Raw genomic sequence first — 22810 nt, forward strand, 5'->3', positions numbered from 1 at the left:
TTCATTGTAGAGATCTTTCACTTCTTTGATGAAGTTAATTTCTAGGTACTTAATTTTATTTATGGCTATTGTAAATGGGAATACTTTTAAAATTGCTTTTTCATGCTGCTTGCTATTGGCATATAGAAATCTACTGGTTTTTCTGTCCATTTTGTATCTTGTAACTCTACTGAATTTGTCATTTATAATATTCTTTTTTGTAGTCTTTAGATTTTTCCAAATACAAGATAATGTTGCTCTGCAAACAAGGTTAATTTTACCTCCTCCTTTCCAATTTGTATGCCTTTATTTCTTTCTCTTGTTTGATTGCTCTGGCTAGGATTTCCAGTACTATGTTGAGTAACAGTGGAGAAAGTGAGTATCCTTGTCATGTTTCATATCTTAGAGGAAGGCTTTCAGTTTGATACTATCTGTGGGTCTGTCATGTATGACTTTAATTACGTTGAGGAATTGTCCTTGTATCCCCAGTTTTTTGAGGGCTTTTATCATGAAAGGATGTTGAATTTTATCAAGTGTTCTTTCAGCATTAATGGAAATGATCACATGGTTTTTGTCCTTCATTCTGTTGATATGATGTATCACATTGATTGATTTACATATATTATTCCATTCTTGCATCCCAGGGATAAATCCCACTTGGTCATGATGAATGATCATTTTAATATATTGCTGAATTTGATTTGCTAGTATTTTGTTGAAGATTTTTGCATCAATATTCATCAGCGATATTGGCCTGTCCTATCTTTTTTTTTTTAATGCGTCGTTGTCTGGTTTTGGTATCAGAGGAATACTGGCCTCATAGAATGAATTTGGAAGTATTTCATTGTCTTCTATTTTTCAGAATCGTTTGAAGAGGATTGGTATTAGTTCTTTAAATGTTTGGTGGAATACAACAGTGATGATACCAGGTTTTCGTTACTAAGAGACTTTTTATTATGTCTTGAATCTCATCACTTATTATTGGTCTGTTGAAGTTTGGAATTTCCCCCTGGTTCTGCGGTAGTGCTCCTCACATGGGGGCACCAGTTGTGGGGGGGGTCTGTCCCTTGCAGACCCCTGACCCAGCAACAGATGAATGAAGTATACCGACACACAGATATTCTGCTTTGCCAGTCCAGCTGAATGTCTGAGCCTCTTACAGACTCCAGCAGAGTCCTGTAAACAGTTGAGACTGCTGCCTCAATCAGTCAGTGAGATTTGCATTTATTTAGTAAAGATTAAAAGGTCCTGAGTAAACATCACTAGAGGGTAAAGATTCAAGGCCAGGTTCCTAGGCCTAAAGCAAACACGATTTGCAGGTAATAAACTTCTGCGGACCTCCTCCCCCGAGTAGGAGGCAGTTAAGCACCTGTGGTAGGACAAAGGTTAGTCTTAGGCGCATATAAGTAAACAGTTTGGTAAGATAAACTCCACACATTCCTTTGTATTTGCACCCTAATCTTTCTGGCTCCTGCAAAGAGACCCTGGCTGCCTTCAGCCAAGCAATGTGAAGCTATGCAAACTCTCAGGCCTTCCAAGAGAGTTTGTCGCTATTACTATAACTATCTTTAATATTTTTCCCACCAGCCTGACTGAACCCCAACATGGTTCAATCTTGGTGCATTGTATGTGTCTAGGAATTTATCAATTTCTCCTAGATTTTTCCAATTTATTGGTATATAGTTGCTCATAGTAGCCACTAATGACCCTTTGAATTTCTGCAGTATCAGTTGTAATAAGCCTTTTTAAAAATCTCTGATTTTATTTATTTGGCTCTTTTCTCTTGTTTTTTAGTTAGTCTGGCTAAAGGTTTGTCAATTTTGTTTAACTCTTCAAAACAACAACTTTTCGTTTCGTTGATCTTTTGTACTCTCTTCATTTCATTTTTTAAAATTTCTGCTCAGATCTTATTTCTTTTTTTCTACTAATTCTGGTTTGTTCTTGTTTTTATAGTTTTTTAAGATGCATCATTTGGTTATTTGAAGATTTTCCTCTTTTCTGATGTAGACACTTATAGCTATAAACTTTCCTTTTAGTATTGCTGTTGCTGTATCCCATAGGTTTGGATATGTTATGTTTTCTTTCTGTGAATTTGTATAGTTTCCAAAATTCCTCTTATTATTGATTTCTTGTTTTGTTCAATTGTAGTCAGAGAAGATGCTTGATATAATTTCAAATTTTGAATGTTTTAAGACTTGTTTTGGGACCTGACATATGATTCTTCGTTGAGAATGATCCACGTGCTGAGAAGAAGAATATGTATTCTGTAGCCATTGGATGAAATGTTCTGTATATATCTATTAGATCCTTTTGGTCTATAGTGTAGATTAAGTCAAATGCTTCTTTTTGGATTTTCTGTTTGGGAGATCTGTCCAATGCTGAAAGTGGAGTGTTGAAGACTCGAGCTATTATTGCATTCAGATCTATTTGTTTCTTTAGGTCTAATAATATTTGCTTTGTATATCTGAGTGCTCCAGTGTTGGGTTCATATACATTTATAATTGTTATATCTTCTTGCTGAATTGACTCCTTTATCATTATATAGTGACCTTCTTTGTCTCTTCTTATGGTTTTGGCTTGAAACCTATTTTGTCTGATAAAAGTGTAGCTACTCCTGCTCTTTTTTGGTTTCTGTTGGAATGAAATATCTTTTCCATCACTTTGTTTTCAGTCTATGTGGGTCTTTATATTAATAGATGAAGTGTGTTGCTTATAGGCAGCAGGTCACTGGGTCTTGTGCTTTTATCCATTCAGCCAGTCCATTTACATTTGATGTTATTATTGTTAAGTAAGGACTTACTTCTTGAATTTTGTTATTTCTTTTCTGCTTGTTTTGTGGTCTTTGTTTTCTTCTTTGTTTCCTTCCTGTCTTCCTCTTAGGGATGGTGATTTTCTTTGGTGATATAATTTAGTCTCTCACTTTTTATGTTTAGTGTATCTGTTGTATTTTTTTGGTTTGAGGTTACCATGAGGTTTGCAAATAGTATCTGATAACCTTTCCTTTTAAGCTAATAACAAGGTAACACTATTTGCATGAAAAACAAATAAAAAAGCAAAAAGAAAACTAATAAAAACTTTATGCCTTAACTTCATCCCTCTGCTTTTTAACTTTTTGTTGTCTCTATTTATATCTTATGGTACTATGTCTTGAAAAGGTGTTGTAATTATTATTTTTCATTGGATCATCATTTAGTCTATGTAAGAGTATTTTACACACCATAGTTACAGTGCTATAATATTTGTTTTTTGTGTGTCCTTCTTTTTTTAATTTTTCTCTTTTTTGAGATGGTGTCTTGCTTTGTTGCCCAGGCTGGAGTGCAGTGGCGTGATCTTGGCCCTGCAACCCTCAACCTCCTGGGTTCAAGTGATTCTCCTGCCTCAGCCTTCCGAGTAGCTGGGACTACAGGCATGCACCACCATGCCTGGCTAATTTTTTGTGTTTTTATTTTTTAAATTTTTTATTTACTCATTTTACTATACTTTAAGTTCTGGGATACATGTGCAGAATGTGCAGGTTTGTTACATAGGTATACATGTGCCATGGTGGTTTGCTGCACCCATCAACCCATCATCTAGGTTTTAAGCCCCACATGCATTAGGTATTTGTTCCAATGCTATCCCTCCCCTTTCCCCCCACCCCCGACAGGCCCCGATGTGTGATGTTCCCCTCCCTGTGTCCGTGTGTTCTCACTGTTCAACTCTCACTAATGAGTGAGAACATGTGGTGTTTGGCTTTCTGTTCCTGTGTTAGTTTGCTGAGGATGATGGTTTCCAGCTTCATCCATGTCACTGCAAAGAACATGAACTCATCATTTTTTATGGCTGCATAGTATTCCATGGTGTATATGTGCCACATTTTCTTTATCCAGTATATCATTGATGGGCATTTGGGTTGCTTCCAAAAAATATGGAACACTTCATGAATTTGCATGTCATCCTTTTGCAGGGGCCATGCTAATCTTCTCTGTATCATTCCAATTTTAGTATATGTGCCTCCGACGTGAGCACTTGTGTGTGTCCTTCTTATTCCCAGTGAGTTTTGTACCTTCAGATGACTTCTTACTGCCCATTAACACCATTTGCTTTCTGATTGAAGTACTCCACGCATTCCTTGTAGGACAATTCTGGTGTTGATCAAATCCCTTAGCTTTTGTTTGTCTGAGAAAGTCTTCATTTCTCCTTCATGTTCGAAGGATAATTTTGCCAGACATACTATTCTAGGCTAAAAGTTTTTTTTTCTTCAGTACTTTAAATATTTCATACCACTCCAACCTGGCCTGTAAGGTTTTCACTGAAAGATCTGCTGCTAGACATGTTGGAGCTCCTATGTATCTTATTTGTTTCTTCTCTTTTGTCTGCTTTTAGGATTCTTTCTTTATCCTTGATCTTGGAATTTTGATTATTAAATCCCTTGAGGTAGTCTTCTTTGGCTTAAATCTGCTTGGTGTTCTATAACTTGGATATTTATATATCTTTCTCTAAATTTGGGAAGTTCTTTGTTATTATCCTTTTGAAGCAACTTTCTACCCCTCTCTCTGTCTGTTGCCTCTTTAAGGGCAGTAACTCTTAGATTTGTCCTTCTGAGGCTATTTTCCAGATCCTGTAAGCATGCTTAATTTTTTTTATTTATTTTTTATTTTATCTCCTCTGACTGTGTATTTTTAAATAGACTGTCTTTGAGCTCACTGGTTCTTTATTCTGCTTGATCAGTTCTCCCATTAGAACTCTGATGCAAATTGCATTTTTCAGCTCCAGAATTTCTGCTTGATTTTTAAAAATTATTTCAGTCTCTTTGTTAATCTTACCTATAGAATTGTGAATTCCTTTTCTTTATTATCTTGAATGTCTTTGAGTTTCCTCAAAATAACTATTTTGAATCCTCTTTCTGAACAGTCACATGTTTCTGATTCTCCAGGATTGGTCCCTTGTGTCTTATGTAGTTCATTTGATGAGGCCATGTTTTCCTGGGTGGTCCTGATACTTGTAGATGTTTGTCTGTGTCTGGGCATTCAAGAGTTATGTAGTTATTGTAGTGTTCACATTCTGAGATTGTTTGTACGTGTCCTTCTTGGGTAGGTTTTCCAGATATTTGAAAGGACTTGGGTTTTGTGATCTAAGCTGTGTCTGCTTTAGGGGGCACCCCAAGCCCAATAACACTGTGATTCTTGCAGAATCAGAGAGGGACCACCTTGATGATTTTGGACAAGATCCAGAAGAATTCTCTGAATTATCAGGCAGAGACTTGATCTTTTCATTACTTTCTCCCAAATGAACAGAGTCTCTCTCTCTGTTCTGAGACACATGGAGTTGGAGTGGAGTGATACAAGTACTTCTGTGTCCACCACCACTAGGACTATGCTGTGTCAGACCTGAAGCACAGCACTCAGTTTCACCCAATGCCTCCTATAGCCACTCCCTGGCTACCACCTATGTTCACTCAAGGCCCTAGGGCTGTACAATCAGATGGTGGCAAAACCAACCAGTCTTGTGTCTTTTCCTTCAGGACAGCAAATTCCCCCAGGCCTCGGGTGGGTCCAGAGGTGTCCTGGAGCCAGGAACTAGAGTCAAAAACCTTACATGTTTCTCTGATGTTCTATTATACTGCAGCTGAGCTAGCACACAAACCACAAGATGCAGTTCTTCCCACTCTTTCTTCCCCATTCCAAAGGCAGAGGAGCCTCATCATGTGGCCACTGCCACCACAGGCCCACAGGGAGTGCTGCCAGACTACTGCTGATGTTTCCTTAAGGCACAAGGGCTCTTCAGTCAGCTTGTGGTGAATGCTGCCTGTCCTGGGACTCAGCCTTCAGAGTAGTGGGCTCCCCCCGGCCCAGGGCATGTCTAGAATTGTCACCCAAGAGCCAAGTTCTGGAATTGGGAATCCCAAGAGCCCGCTTGGTGCTCTCCCCCACTGTTGCTGACCTGGTACCTAAGGTGCAAGACAAAGTCCCCATTACTTTTCCCTCTGCTTTTCTCACCCTATAGCCACCACAGCTCTTAATGTGCTGAGTCTCACTTGAAGCCATCAAGTCTCAGAGTCTCACCCAAGGCCCTTGATGTAGAACTTGGGAGTCACTGCTGATTATTCAGGACCCACAGGCTCTTAACAGGTGATGAATACTGCCAGGACTGAGTTCTCCCCTTCAAGGCAGAGGGTGTACTTCTGGCCCATGGTGTTTCTAGAAATGTCATGTGAAAGCTAGGGTCTGGAAAAGGAGCTTATGACCCTGACTGGTGCCCTATCCTGCTGCAGCTGAGCTCTTATCCAAAATGTAAGACAAAGTCCTTCCTGCTTTTGCCTCTCTTCTCCTCAAGTGTAAAAGAGAGGGATCTCTTTGGAGCTGTGTGCTCTGCAGCCTTGAGTTAGAGGATGTGTGATGCCAGCACTTACTTAGCTCCCCCAGCTGGTGTCTTATTAGGTCACGTGCCTCCCCAGAACACTGGCTCTGGGCCCAGCTCGGCCATTAGGACTTACCTAGGAATTGCTGTCCATGTGGGCTAGACTGCCTTTCAATTTCATCTAGGGTTCCACAGCACTTTATTTTGAGGTGGCGAGGAAAACTGGTGGGAACTCAGTTTTCGACTACTGGGATCAGTGATTCACTTCTGGCTAGGGCTGGTTTAAACACTCCATCCATGGGTAGATGTCAGTTGTGTTTGATCCAGTTTGACTTTCTGCTCTAACAGGGCAGTACCGTACTGCCACTGCCGGGTATTTGGAACAGGTGATGTCAGTGATTCATGACTGTTTTACCTACTTCTTCAGCCTCTTTCAGTGTTATGAAGTTGAAACCAGGTGCTGTTAGTGGTCACTTGATTTTTGGTTCTTATGAAGTTGCTTTTTTTGTGTAGATACTTGTTAAATGGTGACCTTGCAGGGAGGACCTTCTGTTTCAACATTTTGCTGCACTCATTCTCTCTCTGTTTAATCTTAATAGAATGTTTTACTTGGATATTGTAGTTCCTTATTAATTATTTAAATTAACCCAGAGAGCTAGTGCAAAAAAAATTCATCCCGTAAGTGTCTCTTCTAGGTGACCTAAACATCATCATAAGCATTTAGGTTGTTTCTTCCTTTTACCTTCTTGTTAATATAAATATTGTGGTAGTGAAAATTTTTTGTATAATACTTTTTTTCTTATTTAGAATTTTTTGGAGAGATTCTCAAAATGGATTTTATTATTTCTAAAGTGCATACATGTTAAAGGTTCTAGATGAATATTGTCACAGAACATTTCTAAAGGGTTGTACCGTTTTACTCCCTCCTTGGTGTAAAATCTTATTAATGTTGACTTAAAGAAATTGGCTATCTTGACTGGTAATTTCTGCTCACACCTATAATCCTAGCACTTTGGGAGGCTAAGGCTAGAGGGTCCCTTGAAGCTAGAAATTCGAGACCAACCTGGGTAGCACAGTGAGACCCTGTCTCTAAATAAAAATGAAAAAAAAAAAGTAGTTGAATGTGGTGACGCATATCTGTAGACCCAGCTACTCAGGAGGCTGGGGCACGAATATCTCTTGAACCTACTAGTGAGCTATGATCCTGCTACTGCACTCCAGCCTGGGTGATAAAGTAAGACGGTGTCTATAAAAAAAAAAGAATTTGTATATCTTTCTCTGTGATTAAAAATATATTATTTCAATGTTCAGTTTGATTGCTCATGAGGATGAGAATTTCCTACCTTTGCTTTTAATTGTATATTTTTATGTAACTTGTCTGTTCATATACTTCACCTTTAAGTAAAGTACCTTTGCTTTTTAAGTTTTTGTATTTGTCTGGTAGATTTGGGTGAGCTGTTTATATTATTTTTATATTTAATGTGAATGTCTTCCAAGATTTGTTATTTGCCTTTAGTATTATTCATTTTCCGATAGATCTCTTTGTTAAATTTATGGAAAATCTCTCTTGTTCATGACGTCTAACATTGCTTGAAAATTTAGAATGTCTTTGTCAGCTAGAGGGTTGGTAAATATGTAATACTTTATTAGACATTTTGTACTTCCAAAAAGTACATATGTAACGCATTTACAGTTATTTTTGTCCTTCCACAAAAATTTGAGATGTAAAATCAGACTTGTATTATATAACTTAACCAAAACCAAAGTTCACTAATGATTCAAATGATACAAGAAAAATTAGGCTAAGATGTAGCATTTCTTCTTCAAGAAGATGAGATCTGTCAGACACATCTTCCAAATTGTTCTTTTCTCCCGCCCTAGGATTCCTTTTATTTTGAATTAACAGGTGAGTTTTTAAATTTTTATTGTGTATATTTAAGATGTACAACATGATGTTTTGATATACATATACATAGTGAAATGATTTCTATAGTCAAGCAAATTAACATATCCGTCATATCCATCATCCCACACAGTTACATTTTTTGGTGGCAAAATTACTTAAAATCTGCTCTCTTAGGAAATTTCCAGTACACAATATAATATAATTAACATTAGTCCTCATGCTGTTTATTAGATCAGTTTGAATGACATTTCTATAAACCTTGTTCCCAAAGAATGCCATTTTTGTTTGATGCTCCTTATTTTTGTACTCTTAATAGTTACATAGATACAAAATGCCTATATGATAAATTTCTACTCCTTGTCATCCATGCTCCATAAATTCATAAATTCTATGTATTTTTGATAAGCTCTCTAGGCAGATATGTCAAAGGCCTTCTTCTTATAAGTCCACTGTGAACACCATTTCAATGTTAACAAAAAACTCTGATCAAGTCCATCATTAACTCCAAGGGAGTTAATTTTTTGAGAATTTTCATGTCTGAAAGTATCATTTTTCCTCCCACATTTGAATGATATAATTCGATTGAATATATAATTTTGTATTCAAATAATTTTTCTTCAAAATTTTAAAACTATGGTTATTGTCTTCTATCTTCTCTTGTATTTAGAAATCTGTTATTTTTCTTCTATATCCATTATATGCTACTCAGTGTTTCCTCTTTGAAGCTTTTAGAAACTTCTCTTTTCTCCTGGTGTTCCATTATTTTATACTGGTGACTTTCATGTGAATCTGTCATCATATATATATATATATATATATGATTATATATATATATACACATAAATATGTATTTAGGGGATACAAATGCAGATGTCTTACATGCCTATGTTGCATGGTGGTGAAGTCTAGGCTTTAAGGGTACCCATCATCCAAATAGTGAGCACTGTAGCCAGTAGGTAAGTTTTCAACCCTCGCCATCTCACACCATCCCACCTTTTGTAATCTCCAATGTCTATTACTCCATGGGGTATGTCCATGTGTCTCCATCGTTTACCTCCCACCTAAAAGTAAGAACATGCAGTATTTGACTCTGTTTCTGAGTGATTGCATTGAGGATAATGGCTTCCACTTTCATCCATGTTGCTGCAAAATACATGATTTCATTCTTTTTTATGGCTGAGTACTATTCCATGGTGTGCGTGTATGTGTGTGTGTGTGTGCATGCATGTGTGCATATGTGTGTATCACATTTTCTTTATCCAACATGTGCAGGTGTCTTTCTGATGTCATGATTTCTTTCTTTTTGGGTTTATGCCCATTAGTGGGATAGCTAGATCAAATGGTATGCAATTTTTAGTTCTTTGGGAAATCTCCACACTATTTCCATAAATGTTGTACTAACTTATATTCCCATCAACAGTATATAAGTGTTCACTTTTTTTCCATAGCCTCACTAACATCTGTTGTTTTTTTAGTTTTTAATAGTAGCCTTTCTGACTAGTGTAAGATAGTATCTCATTGTGGTTTTAATTTGCACCTCGCTGATAATTAGTGATGTTGAAATGTTTTTCATGTTTGTTGGCTGCATGTTTGTCTTTTTTTGAGAAGTTTCTGTTCATGTCCTTTGCCCACTTTTTAATGGGGTTATTTGTTTTGTTCTTCTTGATTTGTTAAGTTCTTTACAGATTCTGGATATTAGTCCTTTGTCAGATGCATAGTTAATATTTTCTCCCATTTTGTATGTTGTCTGTTTACTCTTTCTCTTGTTTATTTTGCTGTTCAGAGGCTTTGTAGTTACAATAAGTCCCATTTGTCCATTTTTATTTTTGTTGTTTTTGGTTTTGAGGACTTGGTTATGAATTCTTTGCCTGGGTCAATGTCTGGAAGAGCTTCTTCTATGTTTTCTTGTAGGATCATTATAGATTACGGTTTTATATTTAGGTCTTTAATCCATTTTTAATTAATTTTTGTATATGGTGAGAGGTATGGGTCCAGTTTCATTATTCTGATATTAATTTTAGGATTGTTTTTTCTAATTCTGTGAAAAATGACATTGGTACTTTGATAGAAATTGTGTTGAGTCTCTAGATTGCTTTGGGCAGTATGGCCATTTGATGATAATTGATTCTTCTAATCCGTAAGCATTAAATGTTTTCCCATTTGTTGTGTCATCTGTGTTTTCTTTCATCAGTGTTTTGTAGCTCTCCTTATAGATATCTTTTACTTCCTTGGTTAGTATTTTATTTATTTTTAAGCTATCGTAAATGAGATTGCTGTCATTATTTGATCCTCAGCTAGATTATTGTTTGTATATAGAAACACTACTGATTTTTGTATATTAATTTTGTATGCTGAATCTTTACAGAATTCATTTATCAAATCTCAGAGGTTTTTAGTAGAGTCTTTAAAGGATGTCAGATTTTATCAATGAGCAGGGATAGTTTGACTTCCTCTTTTTCAGTTTGGGTGCCTTTTATTTATTTATTTATTTATTTCTCTTGCTTCATTGCTTTGGTAAGGACTCCAGTACTATGTGGAATAGGAGTGTGAAAGCTGGCATCCTTGTCTTGTTCCAGTTCTTACATGAAATAGTTTTAGGATGATTGGTATAATTCTTTGTATGTTTGGTAGAATTCAGCTATGAATACACTGGTCCTGGGCTCTTTTGGGTGGTAGATTTCTTTTTTAAATTACTGATTCAATGTCATTACTCATTATTGGTCTGTTCAGGAGTTTTATTTTTTCCTGGTTCAATCTTAGAGATTGTATGTTTCCAGGAATTTGTCTATTTCCTCTAGATTTTCTAGTTTGTGAGTGTACAGTTGCTCATAATAGTCTCTGATGATCTTTTGCATGTCTGTCATATTAGTTGTAATGTATCTGTTTTCATATCTGATTGTGTCTATTTGAATCTTCTCCCTTCTTTGTTAGTCTGGCTGGTATAATAGCTTATCCGTTTTTTAAACACTTTCTGAGAACCAGCTTTTCTTTTTGTTAATCCTTTTTGTTGTTTTTTAGTTTCTATTTCATTTAGCTCTGCTCTGATCTTTATTTCTTTTCTTCTGCTAATTTTGGCTTTGGTTTGTTCTTGTTTTCCTAGTTCCTTAAGGTGTAAAATTAGGTTATTTGTGATCTTTCTTCTTTTTTGATTTAGGCACTTAATGCTGCAAACTTCCCTCTTAGCACTGCTTTTGCTATAACCCACAGGTTTTGATCTTCACTATTGTGTTCCATTTTTGTGTTCTTTCAAATGGGGAACTCATGTCCTTTAGTTCTACAAAGCGTTCATAAATTATTTCCTGAAAATTTTCAATCATCGTTTTCTATATTCTCAGATTACTATTGGTTGGATTTTATACTTTATGGATTATGTCATATATGTGTATATATATGCATATATATATTTATTTATTATCTTAGGCAGTCTCTCTTATTGCCATTTTCCTCATCTTTTTATTGAATTTCCCAATATTTTTCTTACTTGACTTTTCTAAATCTTAAAATCTTATTTTGGCAGTTTTAAACTAGCAAGAGTTCTTAGTATTTACTAATTATTTCTTTATTTATAGCCTGTTATTTTTGGAAAATAATACCTTTTATTTCTAATTATAATATGATTTCATTGACTTTTTTCTGTTGACTACATTTTCACTATTTTTACTGAATTATTTCTTCCTTTATGTCTCTCTTTCATGTTGAATAGTTCTTTAATATCTATTGACCCTTGCCTGTTTGCTCATGTTTATTAATACCTCTCAAAAGGCTGGCTTTATCATTAAATATTATATCACTGTCTGGCAATCAGGATACTAATGAATGTTTTAATTTTAGGAAGTATGTCTGGGAAATTAGTCTGTGATCTTTAATCTTAGGTGGTTTGGTTTCTTCAGAAAATGATTCTATAAAAATTTGTGATAGGCAGAGTATAACTTATTTGTTTTAATGAAATAAGGCTCTCTAAATGGTGAAGTAATATGCCAGAACAATGCTTTGTTTTTAAAGTTATAGTCAACATATTATTTTCACTGGTTATTCCTAGATGCCAATTTGTAAATGGAAATACAATATTACATGTGCCACTTTTTATATATCTGTGGTAACATTGTCTCTTTTAGGATTTCACATGACAGGTTTTGGGAGTAACACAAGGATGAGCACTATCCATAACTTTCTCCTATCCCACATGTCCTGGCCCCCTGTCAAATCATCCATTAATTCCAGTGGCATAATAAAAACACGTGTAAGATACATACATTTTTAGGATCAGAAATTGTTTTATTTTATTTACTTTTTTTTTTCAAAAGCTGGTGATACCCTTTAGTTTTCATTAAGAATTACAAATGTCTTAGAGGTAAGTTTCAAGAAGTATAGGTTTTTTCCAGTAGATTATAATATCTTCTCTAATGCAGTGAGTATTTTTACAGATACCCCTTTTCTTAATCTTCCATAGAATAGCCATTTACTCCCAGAGTTTTCTTGTTTTATCTAGGAAATGTTACATACTATGCCAGCTAAATATTTTCTCTGTATTCCAATAAATTTTCCTTCTGCATTTCTGTTCACTTCTGTGTTGTTCAAACTCTAGTGTGGAGATCATTTTAGCTCTGTTTACTTTTTTTTTAGCTCAATATCATCTTTTTTATTATCTCAAGGATAATTTTCCTATTTTACTTATAATTCATTACCATTAAAAAAATTCCACAGAAGGGAACTTTGTTAATTCAATAAACCAAGATATTTTAGAAATGTTTTTAAATGTTATTTTATTTTCTGGTTGGGAATATAAAAATATATAGAAACAAATCTTATTTTCTTATTGTTTAATGTTTTAAAGTATACTAAAAAGTACCTATGGGCTTATATCTGTTGACATTTTATCAGTATATTTATGTTCCTCTCACAGCATTGCAATCACCATTGAACTTATCTAGTACTAAGTTTGTATTTGAAATCCCTTTACATGAGATGAATCCTAATAACAAGGTCACAAAAACTCAGGTATGTATAAAGAAGTGATACAGTTTACAATTCTTTTCATGATTATGAATTCTAGTTTGTTAAGTTGATTATTCATAAGCATGAGTGATATGAACTATTCCCTATGATTAATTTCTCCCCAATTGTTTATGCTCTTTGGAGCAAGAATAGTGGCATTTTTAAGAAAACTTACAGATAAAATTTCTCAGGAGTAATTTTCAAAATATACAAATACATATACAGCTATTTATAAATACATATACGCATATAATTAATAAGAATATTAAAATAAGTTTAATATAATTAAATTATTCCATTCTCCTTATACAAATGGAAGCTATGATTTAAATTAATATGAAATATATTCCATAGATAAAAGAAAATATGCTAGGAGGCAATAATAAATCTGAACAATAATAATAATAATAATAAAGTAGCTTCTCTATTGAGTTACTATTTTTTCATAAAGGATATCTCTGCCTCTCTTCTAATTAGGAAGGAAAACAGAGAGACATGCATAAAAAAGAAGCTCAGCACACATTATAGAAATTTGTATTTGCACTGCCCCTTTTTGTCTTATATATTGCTATACCTGTAACCAATTTTGAACCTTTATAGCATTGAAGAAAAATTATATGGAGAGAATATTTAGCCTTGCATTAATAAAAAAATAGAGTGCTATATAAAATTATAGTTAGAGATCAATAAAGGATCTACTGAAATTAAAATGTGACTGTTTAGAGTATCAAAAGTCAAGAAAACTACTTTGAATAGAACTTCAAGGATACAAAGACCTTATGTGTGGGGCTAGAAAGGCAACTTTAATTAACTGAATTTAATGGATTTCAGATAAAAACAATACCTTCATAAATGTGAGATTATTTTATATCATTGAAATTTTATTCAATCGATGTAAGCAAAGAAGATCTAGACACCAATAGCATTCTCTCTTTTGAGGAGAAAGAGGGACATTGGCCCCATGGAGAAAAAAAAAACGTGACTCTAATCTTCTACTTAAACTTCCCATGAATGATATTTGCAGTCATAATATATAAGATATATGGTACAGAGAAGACTTAATATGTTTATGGAAGGTTAATTTGACTGAAGGTTTAAGGATTTTGGAATAAAGAAATAAAATTCATTTTACATAGTGGGTAATTAAAGGATATTGTCTAAAGTACAGAGAAAAAGAAAAACAAGATATATATATATTTTGCTTAAAATTACCAAGTTGACTAATGGAAGAATTTTAAAATTTTAAAAAATATGAATATCCAAAATAGGAAAAAAATAGGAAGTGGAGCTGAGTCTTCATTTTTCCTAGTGGGCAGTCAAAAGACAATATCTGAAGCTGATAAACCATAAAATACTCATGCTGCAGGCAGATAATGGCCCCAAAGATGCTTAAGTATTAATCTCCAAAATTTGTGAATACATGACCTTATATCACAAAAGATACTTTGCTGACGTAATTATGGTAAAGGACTTGGAGAAGGGAGGATTTTCCTGAATTATCTAGGTGGCCCCAATCTAATAACATGGGTGGTTAAAAGCAGAGAACCTTTTCTAACTGTGCTCAGAGGGAGATGTGATGACAGAAGGGTCAGAGTGATGCAGTGTTCAACTTAGAGGAAGAAGGCCACCAACTGAGGAATGCAGCTGGCCTCTAGAAACTAGAAAAGGCAATGAAATGGGCTCTTCCCTAGAGCTTTAAGAAAGGAACACAGTTCCTGCTAACACGTTGATCTTAGCCAAATGATATTTGCGTTGGACTTCTAATCTACAGAACTGTGATATATAACAATATATTTGTGTTTTCTTAAGTCCCTATGTTTGTGGTAATCTGTTATGGCAGCAACAGAAAACTAACATAAGCCATATTGGCGTCACATTTAGATAAAAACTCAAATCACAATTGGCTAAAATTGGTTGCTTCTGGGAAGCAGAACTTTTGATGAAGAGGAATTTGGTGGGACAACTGCTTTTAAACAAGCATTTTGAACTTTTTGTGTAAGCTGCATACATATATCATTTTGACAAAAATATAAAGAAAAAATAACACTAAACATACTGAACAAATTAACCAATATTTCTTTATAGATAACTGTATCAGTTCATTTCTCAGAATTATAAGATATAGAAGGTAGATAGTATTTTGGAAGTATAATAACTTTTCCTCATTTTAAAATGACAAAAATTAAGCTTCAAATGGCTGGTATGATTTTGTGCTCATTTTCTGTATTGAAACATCTTGTTTTCTTTAGAATGTGTAAATTAACCTTTTATAGTTAGGATGTACCAACATTAGAGCTAAATAGATGCTTGAGTACTTCAAGGCTTGGGAAAAAAATTGGCTCGTTGTTTATCCTATATGTTTTAAATCAATCATGCTTTAGAAAGAAATGAGGTATGTATTTTGTTGTGGTGATAATTGTATGGCTCATTCTATAGTCTTCAAATATTTGAAGAGTAAAGTTAATGAAAAAACCTGGTTGATAGTTTTATTTTAATAGCAGATTACATTGGAAAGATGAGTCTGCATGCAAGTCAGGCCCATAATGTTCAGATTTACTAAAATGTTTCAAAGCTAGTGCAGAGAATTTCTGATAGCTTTCACCCAACTTTACCTAACATTACCTTACACTACCATAGGGCATTTTTTTAAAATGAGAAATTAACATTAGTACAACATTATTGACTAAACAACAGACTCTATTCAGAAATCAATGGTTTTTCACTAATGTCCATTTACTGTCCCAGGGTCCAACCAGGATAGCACATTGCATTTAGTCTCATCCAACCTGTGACAGGCTCGCAATCTTGCTTATTTTTTATTATCTTCACGATTTTAAAGAGTATTTGTCCAGCATTTTTTGAAAATGTCTTTTAATTTGAGATTGGTGTTTTTCACCTGATTAGACTGAGTTTTTATTTTCCATGGGTTTTGGAGAAGAATGTTACTGAGGTGAAATAATTTTTTTATCACATCATATAAAGGAATACATGATATGAAAATAACTAATTACTGGTGATGTCTGCTAGGTTTCTCCACTGTGAAGTTACTATTTTTGACTTTCCATACTCTATCCTTTGGAAGTGTGTGATCAATTTTAGCCTACAATCAAGTGGTAGGAGGTTAAGCTCTACTTATATATTACATGTATTACTTGGAAATTTTCTTTAAAAAAGATTATTTCCTCTCCCTGTTTATTTATTTTATTACATAATATGTTAGCATGAACACACATATATTTATTTTTATACTTTCAGTTATAATTTAATATTACATTTTTTATTTTGTTGCTAAAATTGTTTCTGCTTTGGCCATTATAAGCTCTTCTACGTTGGTCCTTTGACAGGCTCCCATCATTGTGATTTTGAAGTATTTTCTTAGTGGTACTACCAAATGTTCCAGGCTCATCTTTTATTTTACTTGCTCCAGCTCTAAAATCAACATTTCTCCAAGATCCCCTAGTACTTTTTATTGTAGAATGATATTTAGAAACCAAGGTCTAAGTACTGTGTATAAGAGTTGCTACTGCATTGTCACAGGTTCTAGGCCCTTTCAACAAATAGAGTCAGGAAATATGTGTATATATACTAATCCACATAGACACATATACCTATAATTATTTATATATGTGTCCCTCTCTCTCTCTCTCTATCTATCCATACATCCATCTAACACCAGCTCAGACTGATATCTCTAATCTAGCCCCACAATGTCCATTCCCATCTTTCTCTCTTACTCATTTTTGACTAATTTCTCTGACAGTGAGAAATCTGCCTCTCAGTTTTTACACTTTATTTACTTATTTTTTAATCCTAACTTCAAATAAAGAAGTTTCAGAATTTCTAACCTGTAGCCTATTAAAATTGCTGACACATTTATCACCTAGAGTATATTATTCATACACAATTCTTACTCTTTAGCCTTGTAGCTTTCAGTCAAAAACACAGTTTTTCAAAGTTACTGACGTCAATTTCTCCCTACCCTAACTACATTCAATGAGGTTATTTCACACATTTGTAAGACAGTGTATCAACATTCCAAGGTGGATTACAGACTGTGATGCACTGTATTACAGCTGGGTTGCTTGTTTTTGATTTACATACATTTAAGTTTGCATAAGATCTTTGGGTTTTGAAAAATGCATGGAATAATGTGTCTACCACTTCAATGCCATAGAGAACAGTTTCATCAGACTAAAAACCCCTTTGTTTGTCTAATATCATTTTAAAGCATTTTATCTATGATTAATCATTTGAATTTATACATAGGCTCATCAAATTGAGATGGTAATACAACTAAACTTTAGATTGCATGCTATAGTTTTAAACTTTTTTTGTCTTTTTGTGTGTGTGAGCAGAATCTTGTTTTATATAATATTACCAAACACGATGTGACATGGACTTTGGATCTTAGTAATACTGGCAAACTTTTCAAAGATGGCACATTCAAGTTCAGTGTACTGAATGGGATTCTACGACCAAATGAAAAGTATAATGTTTCCATAAGTTTCTGTCCAAGTAAGATATTTTCTCCTATATTTGTAGTTATACTTTCAATTTATCCTTCATATATGAAATTGTTTTATTATGTATACAGAAATTTAGATTGTTATTTCTTTTAATTTGAATAATTATAAATAATGCAATTTTATTAATCTCATTTTTGAATGTTACATTATTTAATTGACAAAGTTGGTATATATTCAAGGTGTACAATGTGAGGATTTGATGTATGTATACATTGTGTAATGATTGCCACAATGAAATTACTTAACATATCCATCATCACCCATGTTGTACATTAGATCCCCAGAAACTTGTTCATCTTATAACTGAAAGTTTGTACCCTTTGATCAACATCTCCCCATTTCCCCCACTCCCAAGCCCCTAGAAGACAATGCCCTACACTCTGCTTCCATGAGTTTGACTTTTTAGATTCCATATGAGTGAGATTATACAGTAATTGTCTTTCAGTGTCTGACTTATTTTACTTACAATAATGTCCTCTAGGTTCAATCATTTTTTTTTTTGGAAAGGGCAGGATTTTCTTCTTTTGTATGGATGAATAATAGTCTATTGTGTACATACATCACAATTTATTTATCCACTCATCCATCAATGGACACTTTTATAATCTGGCTATTGTGAATATTGCTGCAATAAACATAGGAGTGCAGATATCTGAGATACTGATTTCATTTCCTTTGAGATTACTGGATCATATGGTAGTTCTATTTTTAATTTTTTGAGGAACGTTCTCAGAATTCTGCTTATCACATTCAGCCACTATAGTGCAATGTAATCTGTTTTTCATTTTATTAGACTTATAAAATACCCAAATTCCGAGGACACTAAGTTTTACACATGTGGTAATCTAGATAAAATACCCACAACTGGCTCAGTTATCAGTAGAAGTTCAGGCAGGGTAAGAATCTATTATAGCTTTAAAGCTTATTAGAGAGTTCATTGAAGTGTGCTCTCTCTCTCTCAATAATATTCTATTAGCACTGTGTTGCATTAAGTTGATGTTCTACTATATCTATTAGCATGGCATTGTATAATCATTTTAGCTTTGTGTGTGAGAAACATCTCATAGCATATTATGATTAGTAGGCTTAAAAATGTTTAATCTTTTTATTACCTCTCTTTAAATCTCTGAAAATATGATAGAAAATACCAACTATTCTTTGCATTCTGAAATTTGTTTAGTAAAAATAATTAAGTTTTATTATGTATTTCTCTAGTTTCGTCTCCATTTCTTCCATATTCTGGTTTGAAAGAAATAGCACAAAGTCTATTCCAGCTGAACCTACCATCCATTTTTCTGTTCAGAACTTCTCCTTTATGTGCCTGTCAACATTTATACTCAGATAAAATGGACTGGACTGGTCCATCTAGAAGGAAATAAAAAAAATTTCCATTTGACTTTTCTTTCAATATGCACTGGGCCCTAGCAGTCATATCTGTGGTTTCTTTTATTAGGCTCCCAACTTTACTCTTTGTTGTTGTTGTTGTTGTTGTTGTTGGAGATGGAGTCTCGCCCTGTCACCCAGGCTGGAGTGCAGTGGTGCGATCTCAGCTCACTGCAACATTTACTTCCCAGGTTCAAACGATTATTCTGCCTCAGGCTCCTGAGTAGCTGGGACTAGAGGCGCACTCTACCATGCCTGGCTAACACAACCTAACTCTTAAGAATTAAACATGCTTAAAATGCCTTTATAAATTACCTCTCAGAGGAGAGAGAAAACACTCTCAGCTTAAAAAGGGTATGATTGAATCTCCAATAGTCTGAAGTTATACAAAGAATCCCCTTCTCTATCACCCTAGAACCATTTAAGAGGTCTGAAATTCTGAAATAATCTCAAAGTAGGCCTTTCAAAATCCAGAATTCAATAAATCTTAAAACCTTCCCTAACTCTGAAATTATTTTTTCTCCCCAAAACAAATTTAACAATATCAAATTTATGAAATGAAACCATTATTTCCCTATAGATTTGTAATGTTTTAAATACATACATTCTCTTATAGCTTATTTTATCAGCTCAAAGTATACGTAATTTATTTAAATTTTTCACATAGTCTTTCCAGTACTCATTTGTCATTATTAGTAGGGAGCCCATTATTTTTCTATTCCTCCTCTCCTTTCCTCTCCAGCTGCCTCCCTTTTTCCAAGAACCCTAGACTACTTACTTGATCAGTTAAAGGGCTTATTTGATTAAGTAATGGCCTTCAGTACAGAGAGCACTAGTATGGCTGATGATTTCAATGAGTCCATTGCTTTTGCTTCTAGCACTAAGTGCCACTTTTGAACATGGTCTTGCATCACCCAGTGCACTGTCATTTTCTGCTCTGAAGATACCCTTGATGGCCCCAATCTTTGCTAAGGTGCACTGGTGTCCCATTTGAGGGTTCTAAGATATCAGCTTGAAATCACAATCACTGGGTCACTCTTTTCTCTCTATCACACACTATGCTTGGAGATTTCGATGTGAAAGGATATTGATCACTCGCTGTGATGGAAACTGTCCTCAGAAACTAGCTTTCAGCTTCCCGTGTTGAGCCCTGCTCTCTAACGCAAACTACCTTTTCTCTTATTAAGCTATGGCATGGGAATTTCCTGTCCTTTCCTACCAGGTAAAATTGGCCAGTCAACCCTGGTAGTATTTCTTAAACTTAAAAATTTGGGATACAGCACATTCCTTTCATCTCAGGACCTCCTTTTCTCAGTAGTCCCCTGGGATCCTTATGGCAATGATCTATCCTCATCTTCATACTGCATATTTTAAAGGCCTGGGAAGCTTCTATTAAAACACAGAAAATACTTTTTTAAATGTTCAATTGCACTGCTTTCCCAGGGTATATTTATTTTCTCCAAATTATGAAAATCTACATTAAAGAGACTTGCTCCATTTCTAGTCAAGCTGTACTTTAAAATAGTTTTCTTTCAACAGCACCTCATTACGTGTCTTAAGTTCTTCAGCAAGCTAAATCTTGTTTCTGGGTAATTTATTCTGTCCCATTAAGTTGTAACATCATCGTACATTTTGAAATTTAGTAATAGTTCAGCTATGTAAATTTTTTGTGTGTTTTAACTAATTTAAAATACCCTTAAAATATGTTTTTCATTAGATCGTCCTGGGACATACACAGCAGATATTCCTATGCTTTTAAATTATATTCCAGTTTGCTATAAAATATTATGTCTTACTGGGGAAGTAAAATCACCAGAGTTATTGTTTGACCCTCCATTTATATTTTTCACTCCTGTTCCTTTGGATATAACAACTGTGATGGATATCAACATTTTACCTCAAAACTATTTCAGGTAAATACTCAATGTGAATTTACCACATTTTCTTTATGTGCTTTTTTGTTTGTTTCTGTGTTATATAAGAATTATATAAGAATGGCTTGTTTCTATAGTTGGAAAGAACTATTAAAATATTTAACCATACATTAAAATTTAACAAAAAAAACAAAAAATCTTTCTTAATTATCTCACAGTTAGTCATTGAATTTTCTTGTAAATTTTCTTTTGCTGTGTCTCTCTTCATGAAGTAATAAGCAAGCCTAAAAATTCAATATATTAGTTTTCTAGTGCTATGTGAAAAATTATCACAAACGTGGTGCCTTAAAACATGCATTTGATATCTCATACGACATGAATTTGTTTATTATCTTGCAGTTTCTCTGACTTAGTAGTCCAGCTGTCTTAGCTGCATCCTCTGCTGAGTGTCTCAATAAGCAGAAGTCAAGGTGTTGGCTGGAGTGGCACTTTCACTTGAGGCTCAGTCTTCCTCCAAGCTCTCAAGTTGTTGACAGAATTAATTTCATGGTCCTTATAGAACTAAAGCATCATTTTTTGCCTAGGGACACACTCAGTCCACCCTCAAGTCCTAGCCATGTGGTCACATCCTCACAACATGGTGTACAACTAATTCAAGGCCAAAAGTATACCATCTCTCAGACTTCTCTGCTTCTGACTTTCAAACCCTCTTTTGTGATCTCAACTGATTATGTCAGACCCATCCATGATAATTTCCCTCTTTCTTTATTCAAAGTCAATTAATCAGAGACCTTAATTACACTTGAAAAGTCTATAAATATATATAGTGGGAGGCTATGTTGTTTATTGTAGAATGTTTAGCAGCATCCATAGCCTCTATCCAATAGTGTTCCTCCCCATGATATGACAGAAAATATGTATCTCTACACATGGCTACTTGTCTCCTGGGGAGCAAAATCACCCTCAGCTGAAAAGCACCAAAGTGAAATGATAGGAAGAGATATAACAGCATAACCAAAATAAAGCTGGGTAGCAGTATTAATTTCAAATGCAATAACCTCTATAGGTAAAGTGTGTTTTTAAGATATAAAAGTCATCAAATAATTATAAAAGATTAAATTCACCTGAAAGCCAACTGAATTCTAAAATTCTATGTATAATTAAAATAGTCTTAAAATGTGTCACCTCCAAATTAAAATTGGGAAAATATGACTAGTCCTTCATAACTCTAGGATATTAAAACGTGTTTCAGAAGTGTTGATGAGTCCAGAGACAAGATATTTGAACAATATTTGTAACAAGCTTCATTCATTTAACATGTATAAATTGCACGTTACAATTAGAGAATCCACATTTTTAAATCAATCATGAGACATTTATAGAAATTGACAATGTATGATTCTATAGTTATAAGTCAAGTCTCAAAAATTTTTAAAGGGTTGACATAATATAGACTATGTTCTCCAAAAATAAATATAATAAACTAAAAGTCAATAAAGAAAAGATAACAAGATCCACCATGAGTTAGAAAATGTTAAAAAAATCTACAGAGTGAAAGAAGAAATTATACTGAATTTCACAAATAAATAATAATTAAAATACTAGATTTCAAATCTTGAAAACATTCACTGAGGATCAGGAGTGTATAATACAATCAAGTACTATAAACACCATGTGGACATTAGAGCTGAAAACTAAACTTAAAACAGCTACTGGGACTTCTACTACTTCCTTTAGAAAAAGAATTAGGCTGGCATCGTTGTTTACTTTATCTGTTTTATTAAATAAACATCAAAATTTCAGTGATT

General features: G+C 34.1%; 1 protein-coding gene and 1 non-coding gene across 2 annotated transcripts in view; one reads left to right on the forward strand and one right to left on the reverse strand.

Moving 5' to 3' along the window:
* The window catches only part of CFAP47 (cilia and flagella associated protein 47), a 467323-nt gene that overhangs the window by 97533 nt on the left and 346980 nt on the right, over positions 1–22810 (forward strand). The window contains exons 23-25 of the mRNA XM_003805971.5: positions 13128–13222; positions 17575–17734; positions 20846–21041. Of these exons, the coding sequence (XP_003806019.4) occupies positions 13128–13222; positions 17575–17734; positions 20846–21041 (451 nt within the window). The remainder of the gene's footprint in view (positions 1–13127; positions 13223–17574; positions 17735–20845; positions 21042–22810) is intronic.
* Positions 3881–3987, reverse strand: LOC112438500 (U6 spliceosomal RNA). The gene has a single exon (XR_003026917.1). It is a non-coding gene; the product is annotated as a U6 spliceosomal RNA (small nuclear RNA).

Source organism: Pan paniscus, chromosome X (genome assembly GCF_029289425.2).
Source record: "Pan paniscus chromosome X, NHGRI_mPanPan1-v2.0_pri, whole genome shotgun sequence".
Taxonomy (NCBI): domain Eukaryota; kingdom Metazoa; phylum Chordata; class Mammalia; order Primates; family Hominidae; genus Pan; species Pan paniscus.